This window comes from Apteryx rowi, unplaced genomic scaffold (genome assembly GCF_003343035.1).
Source record: "Apteryx rowi isolate R43461 unplaced genomic scaffold, aptRow1 scaffold_9, whole genome shotgun sequence".
Taxonomy (NCBI): domain Eukaryota; kingdom Metazoa; phylum Chordata; class Aves; order Apterygiformes; family Apterygidae; genus Apteryx; species Apteryx rowi.
The window spans coordinates 5,305,633-5,329,663 of NW_020451204.1; the positions used below are offsets into that span (position 1 = coordinate 5,305,633).

Below are 24,031 nucleotides of genomic sequence, written 5' to 3' on the forward strand. Positions count from 1 at the left end.
AGAATCTCTGTCATCTTCCTGAATATTTGTTTTTCCACTGGAATCCAAAAAGCAGTCTCCAGCTTATTCAGTCTTTCTCGTCTGGTGAATCAAAACTATGTCCCTTCAGGTCCTCAGTCTTTGGGAAGATTTCTTTGGTCTTTAAGCTACTTAAGAAATGTGAGCGGCTGTCTTCCTGGTAGGGGAGAATTCAGTGGAGTTGAGGACCTTCACTAGAGAGCAAGACATGCCCTATCAAACAGACTACAGAGAGAGATGTTCTTGAATTTTCTCATCATATACCCCTATACATTGAGCTTACGTACTTACCCTCTTCTCTGGGCATCTGCTTCCCTGATAATGCCATTCGGATATGGATGGACAAGAATTTAACAGTGTCCTTTGACCTGTAGGATTTTCAGTTAGGCAGGTACAGAGAGTTTGAGCCAGGCAGGAAAATGGGTTTCTGGGTTTTACCAGCCCAAAATACTCGCATTCACTGACTGAAAATACGATCTTTTTATAGCAGGAACTACAAGCTATTTTTCTTTCATTATGCCAACGAGTGACAATTTTTAGTTCTTCACTTCTGCCACTCTCAGATTTTTTTTTTTTTGTCTTTGTTCTTCAGTTGCCTTAGAGAAATCTTCTGACACTTTCTGTATGGTTGCTTTGTGGGCCAGGTAGTCATATCTAGCATCAGTCCTGGCAATATGCAGCCTCTATAGTAAATGTCATTGAATAACACCCATTCGTTTGGTCTTTTTTTTTTTTTTTTAAAGAAATTCCTCATCCAGTAGAAGCTGTGAGGATTGCTTGGCAGCTTGTATTTTTGGTGTCCAGGACAGTTGAGAAGACCCATCACTGTGACCATGCCCATCCTTCGGTATTTGGCTTTTCTCACTAAGCTTTAGTCCTCTGGGGAGATGAAACATTGTTTTCAATAAATTGGTTTGCTTCTGTATTAAATCAGACTTGTCTCATTTCATATCTTTGTGCTTAACTTTTGTAAGGCATGGAGATAACATCTTTGTTAATTTGAGAAGATTTTCATCAATGTTTTCCCCAAAGACTCAGAGAAAGTAGGTCCAGCAACTTGACGCAGGCTGTTTTACCCTGTACTGTAGACATGAGGTTTCATGGTAGTTTCACAACCAACTTTTTAATCAAATATGGTGTTTGAATATAAATATTAGAGTAGCCAGAAAAGAGTCTGCCCCTACCTACCTTAAAGTAGCTGCTTTCCCGTGCTAAGGAATTGAACTCCAATCCTCAGGCTATTTTATTCCATAATGCTAATAGCACTAATACAGTATCGTTGTGTTTGAGGCTTCAAAGATACTATACAAGCATTTTCCTATGATTCCCTGATCTTTGCATTTATACCCAGCTGTTTGTTATTCAGTTCAGCCATCAGCATCTAAGTCTCAATGGACCATGTAATATGCAGCTGTAGCCAGATGTAATGCTTCCTATTCCTAAATGTTTCTGTTAGAAGCTAAGAGTGGCAGGCTAAAGACTACTGATAACAGTGTTGCTTGCATTAATTTAAACTCTAGAGCTACACTGATTCTGTTTGGCAAATTTATTCCATGGCCAACAAGCAGAGCAATATTTCCAATCTCCATCGTCGCTAGCAGTGTTGACATTAAATACGTCGAGTATGTCTGCGCTGATACGGTATGTACTTATGTTGCTAATTCAAATAGGAGAAGGATGTCCAATCTGCATAAACAAATATATTTTCAGATTCAGTTCTATTTAAGAGAGATAAAGGCAAAAAGGAGCCCATTCTAAACAATGACTCACAATAATTTAGAAGAGTCCAGCAAACCTTCGCCCTCTTTAATTTTTTTCATTCTCCTTGGGTAGCCGGGAAACTTTTAGGGCATCTTGTTCAAGTTGCACTCAAGCCTTGCTCTGCGTTTCAGATTTGGGTGCAGGCCTACCAGGGTAATCAGAAGGTGAGATTTTTCAGCTATGATTCGTGCGAAGCATTTGGCAAGTCCCTTTCACCGTGCCAGGGGTGGCATGTGAACCCTGGGGTCTCGGTGACCCCGGGAGCTTTTGGGCAGGAGAGTTGTTTGCACCTGCACAATGTCAGTGGAGACTCAGCATATTTCGAAATCTGTATGGAAATGGACTCTTCTCGGGGGATTTTTATTTGTCGCTAGCAATGAAACTTAAACCACCTGATCTGGGTTCTGCTTTGGCATTTAGAGATGTGTGCCCAGGCTCTCCAGGTCTGCTGCTGTCCCACGTGCAGGGCAAGACGTGGGCACAGCTTGGTTCCTGAGCGAACGCCATCGCAAAGGATTTGGTGGGATTGCAATGACTTAGGCAGGGGCAGTGCTCATTTGAGAGCGGCTCCATCAGCCCAGAGCACAAACCAGCGCAAAGTCACCGGTTTTGCCGAGCGGCCGCCACCAAACATCTCTTTTGCAAACCACTAATGGGCTGTTTAATTAGGTGATGAAAACTGTTTACAGTCGGCGATCCCAAGTTTTGTCATTTTAATAATGGTTAAATTCAATCTCTTTCTTGATTCTTGGCATCCCTCTTGTCGCTTTGTAACCTGCTTACGTCTAGTTTAATTCGTTTGAGTGTATTAAAACTGAACCTCTCGTGCAGCAGTGTGTGTACTTAACTGCACTGTGTCGTTATGATAGGTGCAGAATGACTAATACACAGCCGCGGCTGTTAAACAAGTATAGCGTTGCACGAGAATATGTTTGTGGAAGATGCGCAGTCAGCTCAACAGGAGCTGACTACACGAGAGCTAGAGAAAATCCTTCCAACAGCATCCAAGTTTCAGCTGTTCCTGTGCACCCATTGCTCCTGGAGCGTGCTATCCTCCGTTTAGTTCCCAGCTTGATAATATTTGACCTTTTGAGAAGTTAAGAAGGAACAACATACAAAAGTGTCCTTATATGTGTCGTCTTGGCTTCAGTGGTTGCTGTATGCTCTTGGCCAAGAGGAGAAATTTTCTTTTACTCCTAATTTTCTGATGCTTATCTTTACTTAGAGAGTGTGAACTGGGATATTAAGAGGCGCTGACCTGAATGATGATGCCCTTTCTCTCTGCATGCTATCTAAGCTTGCTACGAAGACCTACAAGTCCCCATCTTACCCAGCATGCAGTCTAAGCAATGCAAAAACAAGTTTGGAGGATGAGATGGAAGCGCCCCCGAATCACACAAGGTGGCTCAGCGTGCACTGGCTGTCACCGGCATAGGCTAGGAAACGCCGATTTTCTTTCCTCTGGACCTGCACCCTCTTAGATGGGCTTGGATTTTTGTTTGTTTTGGGATAATACTTGCTACTTGCCACATATTTTGCAGATAGGTTCTGCCGAGGAGCTCAAGCATTGGCAGATAAACAACTTGACAAGTGCTGGGAACGTCTTTGGCATCTTTTTTCTTTTTCCTCCTCCATTTAAAATGTATGTCGTATATGGATCTTTGAGTTTACGGAGGGTAGCAGCCTTACAGATGTGGTTAAGCAGGATATGCTATGCATCAGATGCCACCAAAATGGGGAAATGGAGTGTTTTTGTACAAAACTGGTGACTAGTCTATCCTGAACTCGCAGTGTTAGGTGGTGCCATGGAGTGAATTCCTGCAGGATTTCCTGCACCTCCCCATTTTGTGTTGCAGATGTAAAGGCATCATTAATATCTGCATGCAATATGCTGTATGAATAATTAAAGCATTTGTGCGTAGTTTTCCCTTGCAAAGTAGTACAGAAAGTAGGAGTCCTGTGTGGCCATTGGTAGGTAGAGGTTTGGCTGCCCAGAGCTTCTAATGCATGTAGGAGACTTGACTCCATTTTCAAAAGGCTCTTGATAGCCTCAAAGTCCCAGTTACTGTCCACAAGTCCTACTTTCGTAGGACGTTTTCAAACAAAGCACTGCTGTAGCTCAGCCACTCGAATGTTGTTTAGCCCTAAAAGCCCACTGAAGGGGCAATGCTTTAGCTGTGCTTTTAGAGCAGGTGATGCCGTGGCAGTTGTGTATGAGCGACCAGCTGAGTGTGTGGAACCTGGAGCAGCAAGAAGGCCATGCCCTATGAGGTGGGCATTTTTAAGCATAAGAATACTCGTTTAGGGTGTTTTCCCCTGCTGACGTAGGCATTTAGCTTTCTGAAATGCAGGTAAATAGAAAAGCTGTGGATTGTTGAATACGTATGTCCCTGACATTACTGGGCTTCTGGAAGGTGTTGTGATGGCAGTATAATACAGTATGTGGACTCCTGTATAAATAAAGTGTGAAGAAGAAAATATTTTTGTTCAATGAGTAGAACTACATAAATACTTCGAAGGAAATGTGAATTCTCCCATTTTCAGGCTGCTGTATTCCTGAGTTCTTTAAATACACATGGAAAGCACAAGCAAAAAAGTTTTTTTTTGTAATTTCTAATTGCATGTGCAGTTTTCTGCCTAGGGAGCAAACAGATGAGCCAAAGTATATGGGGTTTATAAGGTTTATAAGAATAAGGTTTATTCTGTAGCCTTAGTGATAAAGATGCTTGACCTGAATAACGGTGGAAAGTAATGAATAGAACTGTTTGCAAGAATCTGTTGTATATCTTATGTAATCAATACAAAAGGGTTGGCAATATGTTTAAGTAGCAATAGCATATCCTATTAAAATATTGTAGTTAAACATAAATGCACTCACGCTCACTCCAGATAAAGGATGTTCGTAACGGCCTCTTCCTGCCTTTTCCTTGTATTTTAGTTTCACATTCTGGAAAGTCTCTTCTTGCTTAAAACTGTATATACCAAGCTGCATGAGAAGGTGGTGTTTTGGGAGGGATGGTTTTTTTGATCAAAGTTGCATGAGTTCTGCTGTTTTCAAAGCTGGAAAGCAAAGGGTTAAAAAGAGGCTTTGTATTTCTCTATTCCCAAGCCAACATTTAAATTGAAATATACTTTTATAAACATTACATCTGAACACCGGTTCTCTTCACAGGATCTTTTACCTCTGGGACGCTGGCTTGGATCAGCTGGTTTTGGTTTTCTTTTTTTGTTGTTGTTTTTTTGTTGTTTTTTTGTTGTTGTTGTTTTTTCCCTTGCAACAGCTGTTCAGTGCATGGAATAAGCTAGTGGACTCGGTCCAGTTTATAGTGGGAAAGTGTCTGCGTCCAAAGCACCATCTCAATTGGCACCACGTAACATCCTTGTCCCAGCAAAGCGGCCAGGAATTGAACGGGCAGGAATAATGAACCCTTTGCAATTGTCCAGGTCAGGTGGACAGCAATCTTGCCTCCATCTATAGATACATCTGGCAAAGCTTCTGGATTTCCAGGCGTGCAGAGGCTTTTCTGAAAGACTAATGCTTAAAAAAAAAAAAACACACCCACTTTAAAGTTGCTTTTGTTCCTATTCCTGATGAATGGGATAATGTAGTCTTGAGAACATGTTAATACAAAGGTGATCTACTACTTACCCTGAACAGTTCTCACTTTAAAATGGCAACCAGAGGAGCAATAAAAGGTGGCTTTATGTATTTCAGTAATCCAGGGTATGAGATTTTAAATAGCATGGGTTGTCACATGACCTACATTTTCAAATGTGGATGTCTAAAGTTAGACACTGAAAACCAGGCCAATTATTTTAGTCTTCCTACCCATTTTTGCAAGCACAGAAATATACTGTAAAGCCTCATACTCATTTTCCGTGGAAGTAATGATAGCTTAGTTTTAACTCGGTGCTTTTTCTCTGAGGAGCTCTGAGTGTTTTTATGAAGTATGTCAATGTCTTGGTAAAGTAAGAAAATTTGATATAGAGGCACAAGGAATCTGAATCTGTGTTCAGATCTGATTGTACAACTGTCCTTTCGACCCAGCCTAGAGTCTTTGGAGGCGTTCGCAAGGAGGACCATCTTCCTAGGCTTCCTCTACAGTCTGTGGAGAATGAGGGGCTCCAGGTCTGAAATGTCCTGTAGGAGGCCAATGTTGGTGCCTGTATCACCTGTCTGGGAAACTTTTTCTCTTGTGTCCTTACGGCGGACCTAGGGAACTGGATTCCTGTGTCTAAAACTAGCTTTTTGTGAGCACCTTCTGGTGGTGGACTAATTCAGCACAGGAGGGTAGCCATTCTCCCATGGTTGCCACCTGGAGGACTTTTGTCCTTTCCGATCCTGCTTTTTCTTTTCCTCAGGAGATTCCTGGATGAAATTGTGTAAAGTCCCCAGGTGGGGCTGATTAATCTTGAACTTCCAAGCATTTATTTACTCAGGAGTAAACCTTTCTCTTTGAAGGGCCTGGCAGGAGACCTTTCTGTTGCACAAAAATGAGACCAGCATTTTCTCTCAGGTTTGTCCTTTGCATTGAGTTAGATGAAAAACATCATGTTAATTGGCTGAGCTTGTGTGATCTATCTGTCCAGGTTGAACCCTAGAGTTGCTCCATCCAAACCAATGAGCTGAAAGCAGTAGGCTCGGAGAAAGCAAAAGAAGCATCCCAGATGCAGGCCCGTCTCAGAAGCTCTTCATCAGATGCTGAAAATGAGGATGGAGATGTAGGTTGATGTGGTTTGGGAAGCTTCCAGGGAAAATATTTTTCTTTGCAAAGTGTCACGTCTTTGGTATCACAGTTACTTTTGTAGAAATATGCCAGCTTTCTGGCAAGGACTAGTTCTCCTCTCTAGAGTGAAACTGGGTAAAAAAGAGATTGATCTAGAAGAACTAGCAAGTTCCCAAGTAGGCACTACCTAGCCTGACCTGATTCAAATGAAGGACTGGAACCTCAGTGTCCCTTGTATCAGCTGAGTTTCCCCGTCTGCCAGATTGGTTGGTGATTCCTGGGCAGTGGTGGAAAGAGTAGGGCCCTTCCATCTCTGCTTTTTGAAACCATTCAAGACTCAAAAGGAGAGCACAAGGCAAATCTGTTCTCTCAAATTAAATGTATCCTGACCTGTAGAGACCATAGTAATTCTCCTTATTTGTGTGCAAGTCTCATCATACRCCTCCTCAATTTCCCTCCTCAGTGGAAGACAGTCTACAGACCAACTGCTTACAGTCAAGATCTCAGCTTTGTCCTGAACTCCTTTTACTGAATAAATTGTTGCTCATTTTCAACTGTTAACTGCAAGGTCTTTAGAGAAAAGACCATTTCCTTGTTCCGTGTTCATGCAAAACCTGAGGAACCTGATCCATGAAAGGTCTGAGCAGCTCCTGCAGTGCAAATAATCGCTTGGGAAATACAAGTTTAACCCCTGCAAAAACAAATGAATGTATTTGCTGATTGTTGCAGGGTGGAAGGAAAAAAAGTGCATAAAGAAGATGGCATCTGGTAGGCTGCCTGAAAAAGGGCCGGTCTATTGGGAATTAGTGCTAACAGGCCTCTAAGTTCCTTTCATCAAAATTGCTGCAGCCAGAAAAATACCTCTCCACATTTGTGGCTAATTTCACCTCTGTTTATTCTCCCCTCCTGCTCCCTGAAGAATGTAGATGAGGTTTAAGTTAGTCTTAATAGTAATAGGTTTGGAATCTAGCACACTTTCACAAAATTAACTTTGCTTCTGTTGATCTGGGAATTAAAATGCTTCATTAATTTAGCGAGTCCTGGTTTGACAGCCAAATAATGCATTTTGTGACTTGTACTCTTAAGTCAGAAATTCCTATCTGCGATTCTCCCTGAGTGCCTCTGACAGCCGGGGCAGCCCGGAGAGCTGCGTGGCCTGGAAAGGAGGAAAGTCCGCATGTGTATATAGGCATACGAGTATTAAAATGTAATTTGGTGTGCGTGGCTGTGCTGCATCCAAGCATGTCTTGAAACACTGCATGAGTAAGAAACTATTGCGAATCCTATGTTTGTCCCTGCCCTTTGAATGTCTGCTTGGTTTTTTTATTTTTTTTCCTATGTTTTTCCTCCTTTGCCAATGCATCTCAACACAAGCAAGCACATCCTTTGCAAAGGGAAAAAGGCTCAAAGGCATGATGCATTGCTGCACTGTACTTTGGGGGGGAGCAAGAAAAAAAAGATACGTATCTGTATTAAAGGAAGAGATTTGTCATCTCTGATCTTTGCAGTGGGCACGATGCAGTAGCAGCTCCTGGGAGCCCCGATATGTGCTTACACATGCTGGTTAGTCGCTCTGCACTTGTATATTTGAGAACTTGGTGACTATTTAGAGTGTGCCCACGGTACTAGTTTCAGTTGCTCTGCAAGATGCTCTCTATTGTTATCTTAGAGACATTTTACAGCAAAAAGGACCATGACCMATGCTATGATCCTGCTGCAAGATTGGGGGCTGTGTTGTTCTGCAGAGGAGTCGCATGGGACTTTTGCAGGTTTGCACATCGCAGAAAACAAATCTGTTCTTTAAATCTGTTATAAACATGTTTGATGCCCTGAGATCATATCTATGTGTATTAAAGTGTGTCTCGTGAATGACTTTGCTTCCAGACTATGAGAATGTGCTCTCAAATTGCATGAGCACCACCCAGGCAAGCAGCTACGAAACACGACTGTGGAAAGACCCATAAAACTAACTGTAAAGCAGTGAAATAGAAAACAAGTTGAGAGAGTTTATTTTATTGAATTTAAGTATTTTGTCTCCCCTTTTGCGTCACCTCAAAAAGGAGCAATCCAGCAGTTTTAAAAGAAAACCGTATAGCATGAGGCATCCCTTGGCTCTGGATTACAAGGGCAAAAAGGTTCAGCCGGTCCAGTAATCCCGCGAGACGAGTACCCCTCCGCGGACCATAACGGGGGAGGCAGCAAGCCAAAAAAACAGTGCAAAAGATTCAGGTGAATTTGCACTTTGGTCTTTTGCAGACTGTTTTGTAATGGCGTATTGGTGCCCGCTCGAATGTTATGCAAAGCCAATATACTGCAAAAATCTGTCTGTGTGCCCCGCGGACAAGACAGGGATTTTTACCCACGCTGCACGAGAGAAATGTTTCAATTTTTTTTTTTTCCCTTTGCTCTAATTGTCGTAAGTAAAGACGAGCTGGTAGCTTCTRCAGGTGAGGTGAGACGCGCAGTGCAGGGCGAGATGTGTTTCCCTGCAGTAGCGCTGGGGTGCGTTTTTTGCCATGCATTGCTTCATAAGGGCCGTTATTTTAGCCGTAAATCTCCTTTAATACAGTTCGGATAGCAAAATTCGATATTCCTGCCTCTCTTTTGGGAGGGGTGGGGGAAGAGTTAATTTTGCTCTGCTGTTGTCTAGGAAACGGTGGTTGTACTTACTTCCCTTTTGCAAATAGATAGTGAATTCCACACGCGGAGAGCAACGAATAAGATAAAAAGCCCCAGATTAGGAGCTGGAATTAGGCTACGTTTGAGAGAGCAAGATAAGTTCATGTTCAACGGAAACTTTCGGGTTGCCCCAAAGTGAATAACGGTGCAGCGAAGATCAGGTTTTAAAGACAAGCTCAGGACTTTAAGGCTCCGAGCGTGCCGGCACTGATTCAGCAACGTGCCTAATTTTAACGATATAAAGTCCCACCGCCTCCGCGCTTAAGGACACAGAATTCAGTATAKTGGCTGAAAAAAGGAGATGCAATTGCAGTTTGGGTGCTTGCGCTGCAAACAAGCTATCCGTCTAGCTTAGCGCTGTAAATACTAAAATTGGAGACCAAGTTAATGACTGGGAGTAATGGAACAAAAAAGGAAAAAAAAAAGCGCTGACAGTTGGCATGATGGGCAGTAAATGACAAGCGCGTTTCAGGGCAAGCTTAAGACGATTATGCTTGGAATAGGAACTAAAATATAAAGCAAGGGCTGGATGCAACATTGCATGTTCAGCTGGAAATGTAGGTTATGTACTTGGTACTAATTCATGTCCCAGCGAACAGGAAAAAAAAATCCCTGTTTAATTCAGATGGGACTTGGGCTGTAGATTTTTCTGACAAAAAAGCTCCAGATAATTTTTTTTCTTATGTATTATTAATAGTTCTATTACATTAAATCTTAGGTGCTCAGAATTATCCTCCGGAGGTGTTTCTGCCTCCCTCGCCGCTGCTCCCAGCTGAAGCTCGGGGTGACTCTGCTCCTGGGTAGGTGACTCTGGCCTTCAGGAACGGCCACGCAGATGCAGGTGCTGAGACACACGGTTCATGTAGGACCCGTTTCTTGCAAGCACTTCAGCAGCCGCGTTTTGGGGAGGGATTTTGGTGTTGTCAGGGAGGCGCTGCCCTCCAAAAGGACCAGTTTGCAGAGTCTCAGGAAAGAAATACAGAACAAATGAGCGGAAAGGAGGAGGGAGCAATGCAAAAGGCGCATGCTGGAAGCGCTTAAGCACAAGGAAGCTGGCAGGGAGCGAGGAACTGGTATCCTGCGTGCAAAAAAGGGCAGTGTCGGAGGCAGGAATGGCAGTCAGGGAAGAAAATCCTCCTTTCAGGGTATGCGGTTGCTACGTGGTGGTCTAAAGCAAATGAACCAACAAGCAAAAGCCAACGAGACCAAAAACAAGTCGCGGGCAAAATCCCACCGGCTGTTCCTTTGCATTGCTGCTCACCAGCAGTCCCTCGCAAAAGCGTCCGTGTTAACGGCCAGACGCACCGCGCTTCTCGCTGGCAAACCGCAGGCCCTCTCGAAGGGGGCTTCGAGGGAGGTTTTTTTGGGGGGGGGGATAGAAAGAAATGCAAAATGCAAAAAGCAAAAAACAAGAAGGAACATGAAAAATCAGGACCGCCCAAGAGCACTGGTGATGGGTTTGCGGAGTGGAAGCAGAGCATGAGCTCCCAGCCTGGGAGAGGTTTCTGCAACGGTGGTCAGTTAAAAGTATATGGGCTAGGGGATTGGCAGTCTATGTGTTTTTAAACGAAATGCAAAGGTATGGACTTCAAAAGCGGAAGAGAGCAGGATGTGCAGCTTTCTGCATATGAAATATGTATATTCTGAAAGACTTTTCAAAAATTAGGAAATCAGAGTCAAGAAGGAAAGGGAAGAAGAAAAGAGAAGGGGGCCTGCAAAGGAGCAAAAGAGGGGTTTCAGGGTTTTGTTTGTTTGTTTTTTACCAATCATCAAAGCCTCCTGCAGGACCTCTTCGTTAGTCAGTTCTTCAGTCAGTTCTAAGGAACTGTCCCAAATATTGTCTCATCTCCCTGGGATTTGTTGTTTGTCGTGCATATAATAATTTCTAGCGATGGAGCGGTCTGAAAGAGTATTTTCTTTCTTTGCAGAGAGAGACCGTATTAGCCAGGAAAAGAATTAAATTGACATTTTCTAGTTGCAGTTGGGGATTGTGTCCTCTAGGTGGGCAAAAAAAAAAAAAAAAAGCTTTCAGATGAACCGAATCCCATGCTCAAATGACTAACTTTTCTTTAATTTCCTAAAAAGTGGACTGCAGAGAGAGCAGCATCCACCAAGCTTGCACAGAGAGGGCGTTAGCGACTTTCCCTGGAGTAACTTCTTGCCTGATTCGCTATGTTATGCCAACTCCAACAAAGTCTTTTTTCCTTTACTGCTAGCACGGCTATAATTCCTGTTGCTCTCCTGCGAATTGGGCTCTTGGAAAGCGAAGCAATTTATAAATTTTTTAAGAAGTGATGCATGCGCCTGGTTTAAAGGAGCACACGCTCTTTGCACCTCTGCACCTGCCTCGGGAAGGTGCCGCACCGCAACTTGCTCGCCCGAGTCCTTGGTCAAAATGGGACGGAAACCTGGCAATCTGTTAGGGCAGCTCAAGTTTTAAGTTAGTGTTGGTGCAAGGTCGTGTAGCCCCTAGGGCCTAAAGCTCTTGGTTTATCCAAAAAAAATGTTAAGGATAGAGCAAAATGTATTTGTAGCCTGCTGATCTGCATTACAGTATTTGCTGCTGCTTCTCAAGATGCTTTTTCTAGAGGAAAACAAAACTGAACCAGCTACTTGCTTAGTGCGCTCCTATAGCTGTCAACGCAAAATATTTTTAAGAGTGTTTAAGAATCCCTGGTGACTGCTACTTACCAAAAAAGTCATTAAATTGAGAAATTATTCTGAGAATTTCCATTTTGATCCAAAAAATAGCACGTTCTTTTGCATGTGCAACGTTTTTTGCATATCCAGATCCAGTTTGCAGCGGTGCTGTGTCTTGGCCTGTAAATACGAGTGTCCCAAATGCTGAGTAGTTTTCTCGCTGCAAAGGTGTCTGTAGAGGGGGAAGCGGAGCCCGCTCCGAAAACTGGAGGAAGGGAGCGGGAGGGCCGCAGGGAGCCCGAGCCAAGCTGCTCCTCAGCACCTTCATACCGGAGTCGCTTGATATTTGGATACGCAAGGAGAGCAGATTGATTCCTGAAAGGCTGGAGTTCAGGTGCTCGTGGAATCGCAGCGTTGCCCCCGAATCGCTTCATGCATGGGTGCCCATATGTGCATTTTAGCCCGTGCATTAACAGGGTTTAATGCTAGCCTGTTTACCCTGAGTCCTCGCCAAGGCGCAGGTCCAAACCTGGGTGCTCCGTGGGCGTGGGTGACAGCCGAAGCAGCAGCGAGCTCAGAGGACACCGGCGCGCACCCTGCAAAGACGCTGTTCATCCACTAGAGAGCACGTAGGCAGCGCTCCTCCTTGGAGGAAACACGAGTGTCGCGCTCTTGCTGCACGCGGCGAGGTGGTGCCGGTTCGCGGGCATTCGGCAGCCGCAGGATGCAGGTGCCGAGTGGGACCAGCCTGGAGGAGGCTCTGCCAACTGCCGACTTCGATGCTCGGAGCCCCTTCCCTCCCCGTTGGCGTTGGAGACCTTCCCGAGAGCTGCCCCAGGAAAGAGCGAATTGTCGGCCGAATTCCTGGGACACCGGGAGGGTGCCGGACGTGGGGCGGAGCGCCGGTGTTTCGTGGGGTTCGGGTGTTTTTCCGGGATCCCGTTGAGGGCGACGTCCTCCGAAGGCTGATGCTGTTGATGTTGGCGCGTAGATGTTTCACAGCTGTTGCTCTTTCGGAGTGATTTTGGAGCTTGAGTTATGGAGTGCACTTCCCCCCCCCCCAGTCAAATTTCCATTTTTACCCTCTAAACTGCCTTCTGCTGTGTGTATTCAATACATGCATATAACTTTGAATTTAAACATTAGGGATATGCGTGTTTTAAATGAATGGTGGTAGACCCCACTAATTAATTAGACTTCCCCCTGCCCCCATGGGTATCAATATTACTTTTCCCCCAGGCAATGTTACTGTTTGTTAATACAACGCGTGCTAAAAGCAGTTTTTCCATGGAATAATTTCTCCGCTACCCTAGTTAACCTTATTTCCTCCATTTAGAGATTACAGGTCATTCTACTTACCCTTGCAACACGCTTTGAGAACTAGGCATGAAAAATCCTGTAGGAACACGTGGTAACTCTTGCGATACATATTTTTTCCTTTGACTTCTTTCTCTGCGCATGGCTTATTTGGTGGGTGGTAAAATCCTTCCGAGAGGATTTGCTACATTCATTATAGAGCAATGTGGATTGGGGGCATCCCGAATGGAAATTCGTTTCGTGGCCTCTCCTCGTGACTGGTAAAATGGTGCGTTTTTCCTTTCCGCGTGCCGCACATCCAACTTAATAGCTGGCAAAATATTTGTGTAACATTCAGACACTGAATGGATTTCTACTGAGAATGATGGAAGACCCGGTGAGGGTTTTGTGGATGTGATTTGCCCTCAGCACCAAGCAAAACTTTGTTGCCTTTTGTAAGTGATCAATTGATCCACTTATATTGTAACCCGGAGTTAGGAGCAGAATCGCATGTTAATATCTTCCGTTGCAATAAAATGGCTGTTAAAGTCCATTACTTTTTTGGGGAAAAAAATTGCATGTATTTAGTTTTAACTGCCTCAGTAGTATAYTGCTGCGTATATAAATTCCGATGAATGAAATCAAGCGATTAGGGCTAGAAATGAATAACGCGATGCATCTAGTCCTTTCGGAGCGTTTGCATTTTGATTCGGATTGATTTTTCTCATATTTGTAAAGCGCGCATATATCAGTAATGCCTCTGTATCCTTATGTTTTAAAATGCTGTAATGTTGACTTCCGGGATGTCGGTCTGTTATTTGGCAGCCTCTTACGATTAAATTCCGCTCATCTGAACARCTGCACTGTTAAAATAGCTGCTGTGGAATTCAAGCGCATTTGTTCATTGTTCTCTCTTGCGGGGTGCTTGGAAATTACACTTGCACTGCCTAGTTTACGTTTCGGGCAACTTTATTTTTCCTCTTTGAGTGACAGCAAGTATTTTATGTGTATGTGTGCTTGTAAGTGTGACATGAAGAAATTAAGATAGCTGCATTATAGCATTTTTTTTTTTCCTTTCGGTTGCTGTTGGGACGATAGAAAGCAAAAGCAGCTGCCACGGGACAATAAAGTGGCCCAACTTTCCCAGCTGGATGTCATACTTTGCAACGTATGTAACCAGAGAAACTGCGAATTATGTAAACTTCTAAATAGGATTCTGGGTGTAACATATTACCAGGCTGCCTGGAAGGATACCACTTGTTACTCCCTTGCGCTTTCTGAAGCCACGTTATGCTAGCTGTTTTTCAGAAGTGCGAAACTTTGTTACTGGGGGGGAAAAAAAGGAAAAATCAAGGCGTTAAGCGTCATACTGCTTTTTTTTTTTTATCATGAAAGAGTGGGAGGTTTTGGCAGGCTGAAGTTAAGTCGCACTGAGTGCTGGAGAGTTGACTGCGGTGTCCTGCATCTGCTCCACCGGCCGCAGGTAGGGCTGGGGGTGAGCTGGATGGTGTCCGGGTGGCTGCAGAGGACGAACGCGGCCGCCTTGTGCCGTGAGCTCTGTTTGCAGCCGGCCCGTTCGGGCGGCGGTTTTGGTTTAGCGCTCGTCTCTCATGTCCCTTTGCGTTTGCGTGCCTGGCTTTCTCAATTAAATCAAATCCCATTGGTTTTTTACGTATAGTTCTCAGCGCCCTGCGGAGGCGGCCAGGTTTTCGGAAGCTGCAGCCGAGCTGCGTCAGGCGGTTGCGTCTGTGCGAGGGGGTGTGTCGGCTTGGTTTTGGGGGCGAGGGCTCTGCAAAAGGACCAGGAGGAGCCTGGCTCGCGCTCTGAAGACGGGGCTGCTCCCCGGGCTGGCGCGAAAAACTTGCAGCTCGGGACAAATCAACAGGAGCGGCGGGAGGTGGGAGGTGAGCGTTTGGAGAAGGTGTGCAAGTCGGAAAAACGTGCCTGTCCGTATGGGGGTTTTTTGCTAAAAGGAGGCAATATTAACTGCTGAAGCCAGCCAAGTTTCTCATGCAAAGGCACCTTTGCAGCCACCGGTCGAGGATGAGTGCATGAAGGGGACGGGGCATGATGAAGCATGTTGGACCTACCAGACCTGCTGCTTGGGTTTTAATCCCCCCCCCCCCGATGTGTCAGGCCTAACAACAGCTTTTGAGCAAATCCTCCATAGTTTTTTTCCCCCCCCTTTCCCATATCCCCTCGCTTCACATCTCAAGCTCAAGCTAAGGGCAGAATTGGAGCAACAGAGGGCAGAACTGGGGCAACAGAGGGCAGAGAGGACTCCTTGCTCCTCTCCAGCCCCGAGGGCATGCAACAGCCCCTATGCGCCCTTGGCGTTAAGTTGGGCTCATCTGCCCCCAAGGTCTCCAGAGCCTGGCGAAAATGCCAAAAGTTTGGTTTATATTGTGGAGGGTTCTTGCTTCTCGCAGAACTTCTGCCCCATGACTGATTTTTTGTATCAAAGCCACAGAAACAAAAAAATTTGCAAACATCCCTTCCTTCTCCCTGCCCCCAAAATCTTATTTGCATTCCAAATGCAACTTTTCTTTTCTGTTATTAAAGCTATCCCCAATTAAATTCTATCATTTTTGCTCCAGCATGAACCTGAATCTGGGTTTAATATCGTAGCYTTTAGGCAATATGGCCTTGAAATTTCAGAAATTCAAAATTGAATGTTCGAACTTGAGGTTCATCGTTCAATATTCAGGCAATATCGTGTACTGGGTGTTGCACCCTGGGAATTGCTGGGCACTGAAAAAATCATCAGGCTTAGTAACAAGGCATTAAAAATATAATCGAATTGAATTTTTAGTTGCTTTTATGTTTCTGAGTTTTTGAATTCAAGCCACAGTATGAATGTAAATCTTCCTTTCTAGGCCTCATCATTTAAAACTTTTTTTTAAATATGTAAATATAAAGAGAATGTGAGAATGTGTTTTCACTTAATCATTTCACTGTAAGATCATAGGCTTTAAAAAAAAACAATTGGGAGACTCAAGAAAAAAGTGAGTTTGATATGTGCTGTCAGCTGTGTATTCATTTCACTTGCATAAACACCCTAATTGAGAAAAGAAATGTTATGTTTTTCCTTTTTTGTTAATCTTCACATGTCTTGGGCTGGAAATGGAAATACTTTATAGACTTCAGTACTTTTTATTCAAGTTCTGCTTTTAAAAGCTTGAGGTAGAAGTAAAAATCCCCAATATAGCATTTTCATAAGGTTTTGTGAGTTTGGGGCTTTTATTGTAGTTGATCTGTGTGCCCTGTAAGTAACTGGAATTACCAGCATCATTCTGTACAGAATGCGTTCATCCCTCTGTCCTTCACAAATCCCTCTCAGAGTGCTTAAAAATATTAAATATCGCCTTTAAAGGCCACACGAAAGGATGTATTTTCCTCAGTTTTCGCACTTTCAAAAGCAATACAACTTCCGAAGTCTGAAGCGGATGCTGAAGTCTTGCCAGAGAAGCAGAATTAGAGCAGGCTCAGCATTTCGGGCGACTTCGCTGAACTGCGCGGAGCCCGCTGAGCCCCTTGTAAAAAACCTGGCTCTGCTAAGTGCCTCYGCTTCAGTCCTTGATAGGACTTTCAGTAATTTCATTTTTGGCTTTGGGGAGAAAAAAAAAATCATTTTGCATTCCTCTTGCTGCCTCCTGTTTTTATTTTGAATTTTAAGTCCAAGCCATTTCTCTCTTCTTTTTCTTTTTTTCCAGCATTTGTTCTGTATCAAATTGCAGTCTCGTTTAAACTTTTCAAAATGACCTTTCCAAAATTGTGACCTGCCATGCGTTCGGTCCAAGCTTTCCGTATTAGTTAACCTTTTGCCCTGTAACCGTTCGTCGATGGAATTTTTTTGTTTGTTGGCTTAGTTTCCTCTAGGTTTCTTGGTGCTTTTTTTAAATGTTTCTCAGTCTTATGGATGGTAGAGAAAAAGGAGTAGGACGTTATTTAATTAACTCTATAGATATATATATGTATTTTTTCCAGTGCTGCAGGAAGTGATGATTACAATAAAACAGAGAAAATCGTTTCCTTGCCAGCGTGCTGGGGAAAGCATTCGGCCACGGCTGCACTCCCTGATCCTCCTGTCTTTACCTGCCCCGCTCGCATACCATCACGCTTGCTTTATCCAGTGTAACTCGATCCTTTTACAAAGCCAAACATGATCATTGTATGACCTTTCATGCCTTCCTTATCTCTTTCCCAACTGCTTTTTCCCCAGGTTAAAAAAAATAGCTCAGATATGAAGCTTTTAGAGCAAGAGGAGCCAGGACTGAGTTCGGGCCACTGGTGTTTGGAAGTGGCCCGGAGGCACGGGTGTGCATTTTTCCCCTCCTCCTCCTCCTCCTCCCCATCGGGCTCTTGCGTTTGGTGCTTTCCTTCATGTAATTTTAATTATCGCGGTTATTTCGTGCCAGAGGAACCTTGTGATGAGGTTCACCCCGATGCGTAGCGTGTCCTGTTGTCTGGGTGCTTCCTTGATTTTCACGTAGATGTTCTGGGGTCCCCACTGCAGCAGTCTCAGCATTTTATTTGATTTTATTTTATGGGGGGGAACGATGCATTTCCTTGACGCCGAGTGCTTAAAAGCTAGTCTGAGCAAGATATGTGCAAATCTTTTATACAACACCCACTTTCCCCTTTGCAAACTTGGGCATAGGATAGCTCTCGTTGCTAATCTTGGTGCTGCATCGAGCCTGCAGTGAGTAAATGACCAAACTTTCACTCACATTTTCCTGCAAATTAAAGCATTCCTCCTCCTTACAGAGTGTGAGAAAACAAGTCACGAAACTGGAAGGTACTGCTGACTTCGGGGGATTAAAAACAATCTCCTGCCTTTAAAAGACTTTAAATTGATTGAAAAACGCTAAGGTTTCTATGAAATAACAGAACTTAAAAACCTAGAAAGAAGCTTCTTTGTCTTGAGATTTATAAACCATTAGGATACTCTTGTTTCTTTATTTAAAAAATTTTTTTTGTAGCCGTGTGGGCTGAAAAGTTACTTTTTCCTTTTTTTGATTAAGTGAAACCTGAGACTTCCACGTGCTCTAACGGCTGAATCTAGTGGTTGTCTTCTTTCGGTTTTGATTTTGAGTTGTACCAGGGTTTTATTTTCTTTCGGGGGGGAGGGAGGCGTGCATCCAAAGCCTGACTTTCTGTCAGCACATGAGCGTCCTTGTCAGCGTTTCAGTAAGCGGAGGTCAAAGCCGAATACGAGAACATGCCTTACATATTCATAATTGCATAACTTGTCCCAAAAGAACTTCTCCTTCTATGCACTGTCCATTTGCTTGCTTAGCTAATAGTTCAGTGGGCACCATGTCAGCTGCTGCTTTACTGATGCAAAGTGCCTTTTTTTGCTGCTTTTTTTTTTTTTCCATAAGATTGCAAACTTTTTCAGACGGGAGCATTAGTGCAATCTCACTCTGTGTGATCAGGGACAGGGGTTCAGTGCCGGAAAGGGGAGGGTGGCATCATGGATCTATTACAAGTAAGAAATCATTGAACTACACCATTCACCTGCACAAATATGCTGATCAGAGACTCCCAAAAAGCCTCCTAACCCAGATCCAGCTTTATTTTAGCATCTGTAAGTCTACGAGCACCTGCTTCCCAAAAGAAAAAAAAGGAAAAAAAAGAAAAAACAAAACAGAAAAGAGGTAGTTACTGAATAATGATAAGAGATGCGGAAGTATTTGGTGAAAACAGTTATGTTCAGCTACTTTACTGAAGGTAAGGCAGTTTTCAAAAGGAAATGCAGCAGGCAAATTATGTCAAATCTAATGTAAACTTTAATTTAAAAAAAAGGGGGATTTTGTTTTTTGGGTTTTGGTTTTTTTGCTTAAACTGCTTTACGGTTTACAGAAAAAGGATTTGGGGGAAAAGCCATATAGTGAAGCCCAAAAATGGTCGTGTTATCAATGTTGATAAAATCCACACATGCAACCGGCTGAAGATGAGAAAAATAATAGTGCGACGCACTGTTGCATTGGCCCAGTTTTCAGGGGGACCACAGTGTTTTAGGCCCCGGCTTTTCCCATCGGGGCCGCTGCCCTGCGACATTCCCCGCTCCCCCAGCGCCAGCTCCTGCCAAACAGAGCTGTGATTTTTACGGACGCCTTGAGCTGCAGCCGGGTAATTACCTGCAGGAAGTTTTCATTTTGCTAAATGTTAATCTATAGAGAAAGAGTGAGGAAGAGGTGGGGGGGGGAAAAAGCGAATCCAAGGGGAGCGTTTCGCCCGTCACGGATACGCGCGGCGCCTGCATGTGAGACCCAGCATTTTGGATGCTGTTCCTGAACTCCCCGGCGTCGGCTTGGAGCAGCATCCGCTCGCTGTAACAAGTAACTTATTGTCGGATCAGTACTTGCGACTTTCCAAGAATCGAAAAACAGCAGCCGGGCTGAAGACGCTGTTTCCTAAAGCTTACTGGCAGGTTTATTTTTTTTATTTTTATGTTTATTTTTGCTTTTCCTGTTTAGTGCCTTCCATTAAAAATGGCATTTGCAGGTCAGGAAGCACTGACAAGATGCCATTTGCAAAGACAAAAAGGAAAAAAATCTGCCTTTGTTGATTGAGCTTTACATTTTTCACATCTGTTGACTTTCCATTATAGGTTTGATCTTACATGCAAAACCGGTAGAGCAAGAGAAAACATCTTCCCAGCAGTTGGGGTAGGGGGAGCTTAATGATAGGTCTGAGTGCTTTTTTTTCCCCCCCAAAAAAAGTATACTAATACAGCCTTTATTATTACGATGTCACAACTAGTGGAGAATTTGACATTATCACATTAACCGCTAATGTATAAATGCAACACTAATGTTCTAGAATTAAAACACTGTGTAATGACCTTCCCTTGGTTCAGCCATTAAAAATACATTAATACTCTGTCTTGCAAATTGGGCCTTGCACAATTGATTCATCAGTAGCTGGCTTGTGTTTTTTGTAGGGACGTCTGTGTTTACTTTTTGGAAAATTACTCTGACTTTGGCAGAGTAAAAGCCTTTGACACCGAGGGCGTGCTGGGTGTAGCCTTTATTTTATTTACAYGAATAGTAGCCAGGAGGAGGAAACCAGGTCTCCCTCGTTCTGGCTTGCACCCGAGGACTCGTGTCCACCCGGCGCTGCGTGGTTCGACGTCCCCGTTGGTGAGGTTGGTACGTGACCCGTCTCGCCTGCAGATTGAGACGTAATTAAGAGGCGCTCGTAACTGCCTCCGCGTCCTCCCAGGAGTCGCGCTGCACGGGTGCAAAGCGGCTGCTGGTGGGAGACGGGAACGACACCGCRGCAAAGGACCTCCTGGAGGGACGGGGCGAAGTGGGGCTTTCTCAGCTTCTCGGGTGCYGTTTTAAGCCCCCCTGGTTGGAAGCTGTGAGATGGCGAAAAATAACCTGCCGGAGCTTGGATCGAGCAGGGAGCGAAATGGCTGGTCAAAACAGCGGCAGCGCTCTGGGCCTTCTTCTCGACGAGCTTCTCCAGTCTGATCTTCCTCGTTTTTGCCCACGTGTTTCTGGTGCAGTGGCTGTGGAGATGTCAGTCTCCTGGTCACCAAGTTAAATAGTTGGTGAGCCGTACGGGGAAGCCTCCCCGAAGGCTTCGCTCCTTAAGACATCTAAGTACGAGTCTGGCGCAGGAGGCCACCGATGAAGCAGAGGAGCCTTCGGGCCCGTTGTCATCTCAAAGCCCCCTCGAGGCCGGAGCAACCCCAAATCCCCCTTCCGGGGRCCCTGCGCCGAAGGGATCGGCGGTGTTGACCGCTGCAAGCAAGCRGAGGGGCGTCTTCGGCCCGCGTCTCACCGAGACCGACGCGCCTCCTCATCCAGCCGTGGCGTGTTGGGACTTGACCCGCGTCTAGAGGCAGCGCCTTGCCCCTGAGCTCCCGCTTTCCACCGGCCTACAATCCGGTCAAAACAAAAAAAGCGTCCGCAAGCTGCTGCCGATGTTTCCGCGCTCAGGTATCAAATAAAATGAGCAATTAAGTGGGTTTTTTTTTATTTTCCCCTGAGGCACGTGCGCTCGGGGCAGGGCTTCGTCAGCCGGGCTGCCGCGAGGCTGAGGGAGGCGTCGCGCGCCGGCGCGTTCGCCACTTCCGTGGGAGAGCTGCAAAACACTGCTCTTTGTCGACGAACCCAGCTGGGCATCTAAATCCCACCTGCGCTGCGAGCTCATAAGCGTATTTTTATTAAAGATCATTACTTTTTTTTTTTTTTTTTAAGTGAACCACAGAGCGTTTCTCGCGGGCCTTTGCCGCGTGGCTTTGCAGAAGGGCGAGCTCGCGGCGCCCGCCTCGGCTCTGCTCGCCTCGGCTCGGCTCGCCGCGGGGGGAAAGGGGCCGACGACCAATGAGCGGGTGGTTTGCGCCCGGCGATCGCGCGCCGCTCGTTGTGCCGCCGAGCCACAAAGGAAGCGCCGGCGGCGGCGGCAGCGGGTCCGGCGGGAGCGCGCTCGAAGAGCCGGGCGCTGCGAGAGAGGCGGCAGCCGTCCTTTCCCCACCCGAGGGGCCGGTGAGGTATTTCAGCCGTTTTTCTTATCCCTAGCGAGCAGAATTGTGTAGAAGTCTCTCGTGTCCTTTTGGGCGGAAGTTCCTCTTTTTTTTCCTCTTTTTTTTCCTCTTTTTTTCCCCTTTTTCTTGAAGTACAGTAGAAGTCTGCGCTTCTGTCGCGTCGAGTCCTTCATCGCTCTCGTGTTAAGCCGCTTCGGAAATGAGCGCCGGGCCTCGTCGGGAGGAAGAGGGGACATTTTGTACAGGGGTGACTGCGTGCTCTTAAAAACCTAAATGCATTTTAATATAAATTTAATTTAAATGCATTTTTTTAAAAAAATGCTTTTAAAAAGCAGGTGGCTAGGGTGTGCTGCTTGCTTTCCTTCTGTGTCTTCGGGGTTTGAGTCCTTGCCGGCACAGCTGTGATCCTCGCAGGGGACGGTAAAGCAAGGCAGCTTGCTGCAGCAGGGTCGGGGAGATGTGTTCGTGAGTTTCTTCGTCTGTGGTTTTTCTGCTGTAAAGTTGCATTACGAATAATAAGGAAGTGCCTCCCCTAAGGCTAGGAAGGTGTTTTATTTAATTTTTCACTTTTGCAATCCTTTTTTTTTTTTCCTGCTGTGTTCTTGCTCTTTGGCTTTTGAGGCTACCATGGTTAGCAGGGAAATTGGTAGCTAGGCTGGCAGAGGAGAGCGGCAGAGAGACTTTTTTATCCTTTTTTTGAATTGACAGTGTTTTAGGTAGACCACTGTTGATGTAAGATGAGCCTGAAATTGCGTAGGCCCCAATTAATACACATTATCGTTTCTCTTTGGTTTTGGACTGGTTGCAGTCGGAGGTTTAATGAAGCAGAGATCAGGGTGCAGAGTTAATGTTCATTATAGCTCAAATCAAAACAGCTGCTTACCTTGCTGGGTGACTTAATGTCCCTAAATCTCACCCCAAGGAGAGCTCCAAAGAGTCATCCCCCGTAAAACATGCCTTTTTTGATATCACGTTATATCATTCTACATACTCATTTTTGCAACATTTCTTAAGCATATTAATTAACGCATTAGGGTGTAATTCTTATTGTCTACAGAAATTACTTCAATTAAATCTATTAACATATTATCATGATTGTTATATTATTACCACTTGCTTTGTTACTGCTCAAAAACTATTCTAGCAAGCTCGAATGTTTGCAATTAGCAAAAATCGTCTTGTTTTTGCTTTTAACTGATAGATAAGGTCACTGTAAACTTCCTGAATAATCTCTATTTCTGGGCTGAGGTTTCCACAGTGAGAAAAGATGAGGGGGGCAACATCTCTCCCCTATAGCATAAGGCTAAAAATAGTTTGCTGTGATTAGGATCTCAAAAAAGTGCCCAACAGGACTGTAACCACTGGGCAAAAAACACATGGCGAGTGCGAAATGCTACAGAGGAGCTGCAGCCCAAGCCAGTCATGGGTATAAATCAGCCATATTCGTGCTGAAAATTAATGGACTTTTTTGTCAGAGCTGCAAGGTTTTGGACCGGCTGGCTCAAAGCAGGAACGAAGGCGGGAGACATAACTAGCTTCAGTATTGAACTTTGTTACCCTCGATATCTTGTTACAGGCAAAAAGAAACGTCCCCTCTGTGTAAAGTCAAAAATTTATTGTTAGTCTAATTGAAATCTTAACAGTTTAATCAAATTATTATTATTAGTCCAGCTCTACTTATCAAAGGAAAAGCAAGAACACTCTTGCAGGGGGAAAAAAGCCTCAATAATAATACAGTTAAAATTGTCATATTCACATTTCCTAGCATTTACTCCTTTCTCTGGCATTTTGCTCACCCTTCACCTGGCTCTGCGGGTCCTGAGGCTGTTGGCTTTAATTTTTAGTGCTGGGAAGCTGTTTTGACAAGTTGTCAGTGTCCCCAGGCCATCACATGGAGGAGCATGTTGATGATGGGGGTTTCTCCTTCCTCTTGCTGCCCAGGAGCAGTGTGGTGCTGATGCTGATGATTTCTTCCTCCTCACTCTGGGGTCTACATGTCGCTATTTTTAGGTGTTTTCCAATATGCAGTAATATTACACCCTGCTCTTTCTTCACTGCATTGCAATTCCACGTTACGCCCAAATTCCCTACACTTGCAATGTCTCACGTATTTTGGCTACTTGTTCTTTCTAATCCCTAAAACCCCAGGCTTGCATTTCTTTATCCAGCTGCAGGCGAATGTTTATAGCCCTGGGGTCCTGGTGTTGTTCTGTGCCCCGTCTCGCAGCAYCCTGGGCCTCTGCTCCTCCACGCTGCATCCAGTGTCCCCTGAAGATGTCCGTACTCCCCTGCACCATGTCATTGCACCAGCAGCAGAAATACTTCCCTCTACCCAGAACAACTACATGTTACTACTGTCTATATAAGAATTACAGTTAAAGCACAGAATTATGCAAAGATAAACAAA

At 44.7% G+C, this 24,031-nt stretch overlaps 1 protein-coding gene across 7 annotated transcripts in view; it reads left to right on the forward strand.

The window, feature by feature from the left end:
* CELF2 (CUGBP Elav-like family member 2) overlaps positions 1-24,031 on the forward strand; it is a 342,189-nt gene that overhangs the window by 137,460 nt on the left and 180,698 nt on the right. For 3 of the 7 annotated variants that reach the window (XM_026091224.1, XM_026091225.1, XM_026091223.1), the window contains exon 1: positions 21,274-21,630. The exons of 2 other annotated variants lie outside the window; for them this stretch is intronic. In XM_026091224.1, the coding sequence (XP_025947009.1) occupies positions 21,464-21,630 (167 nt within the window). In that variant the 5' untranslated portion in view covers positions 21,274-21,463. Of the gene's footprint in view, positions 1-21,273; positions 21,631-24,031 lie in introns of those variants that run through there. 2 more of the 7 variants (XM_026091226.1, XM_026091231.1) reach the window with 2 other exon arrangements.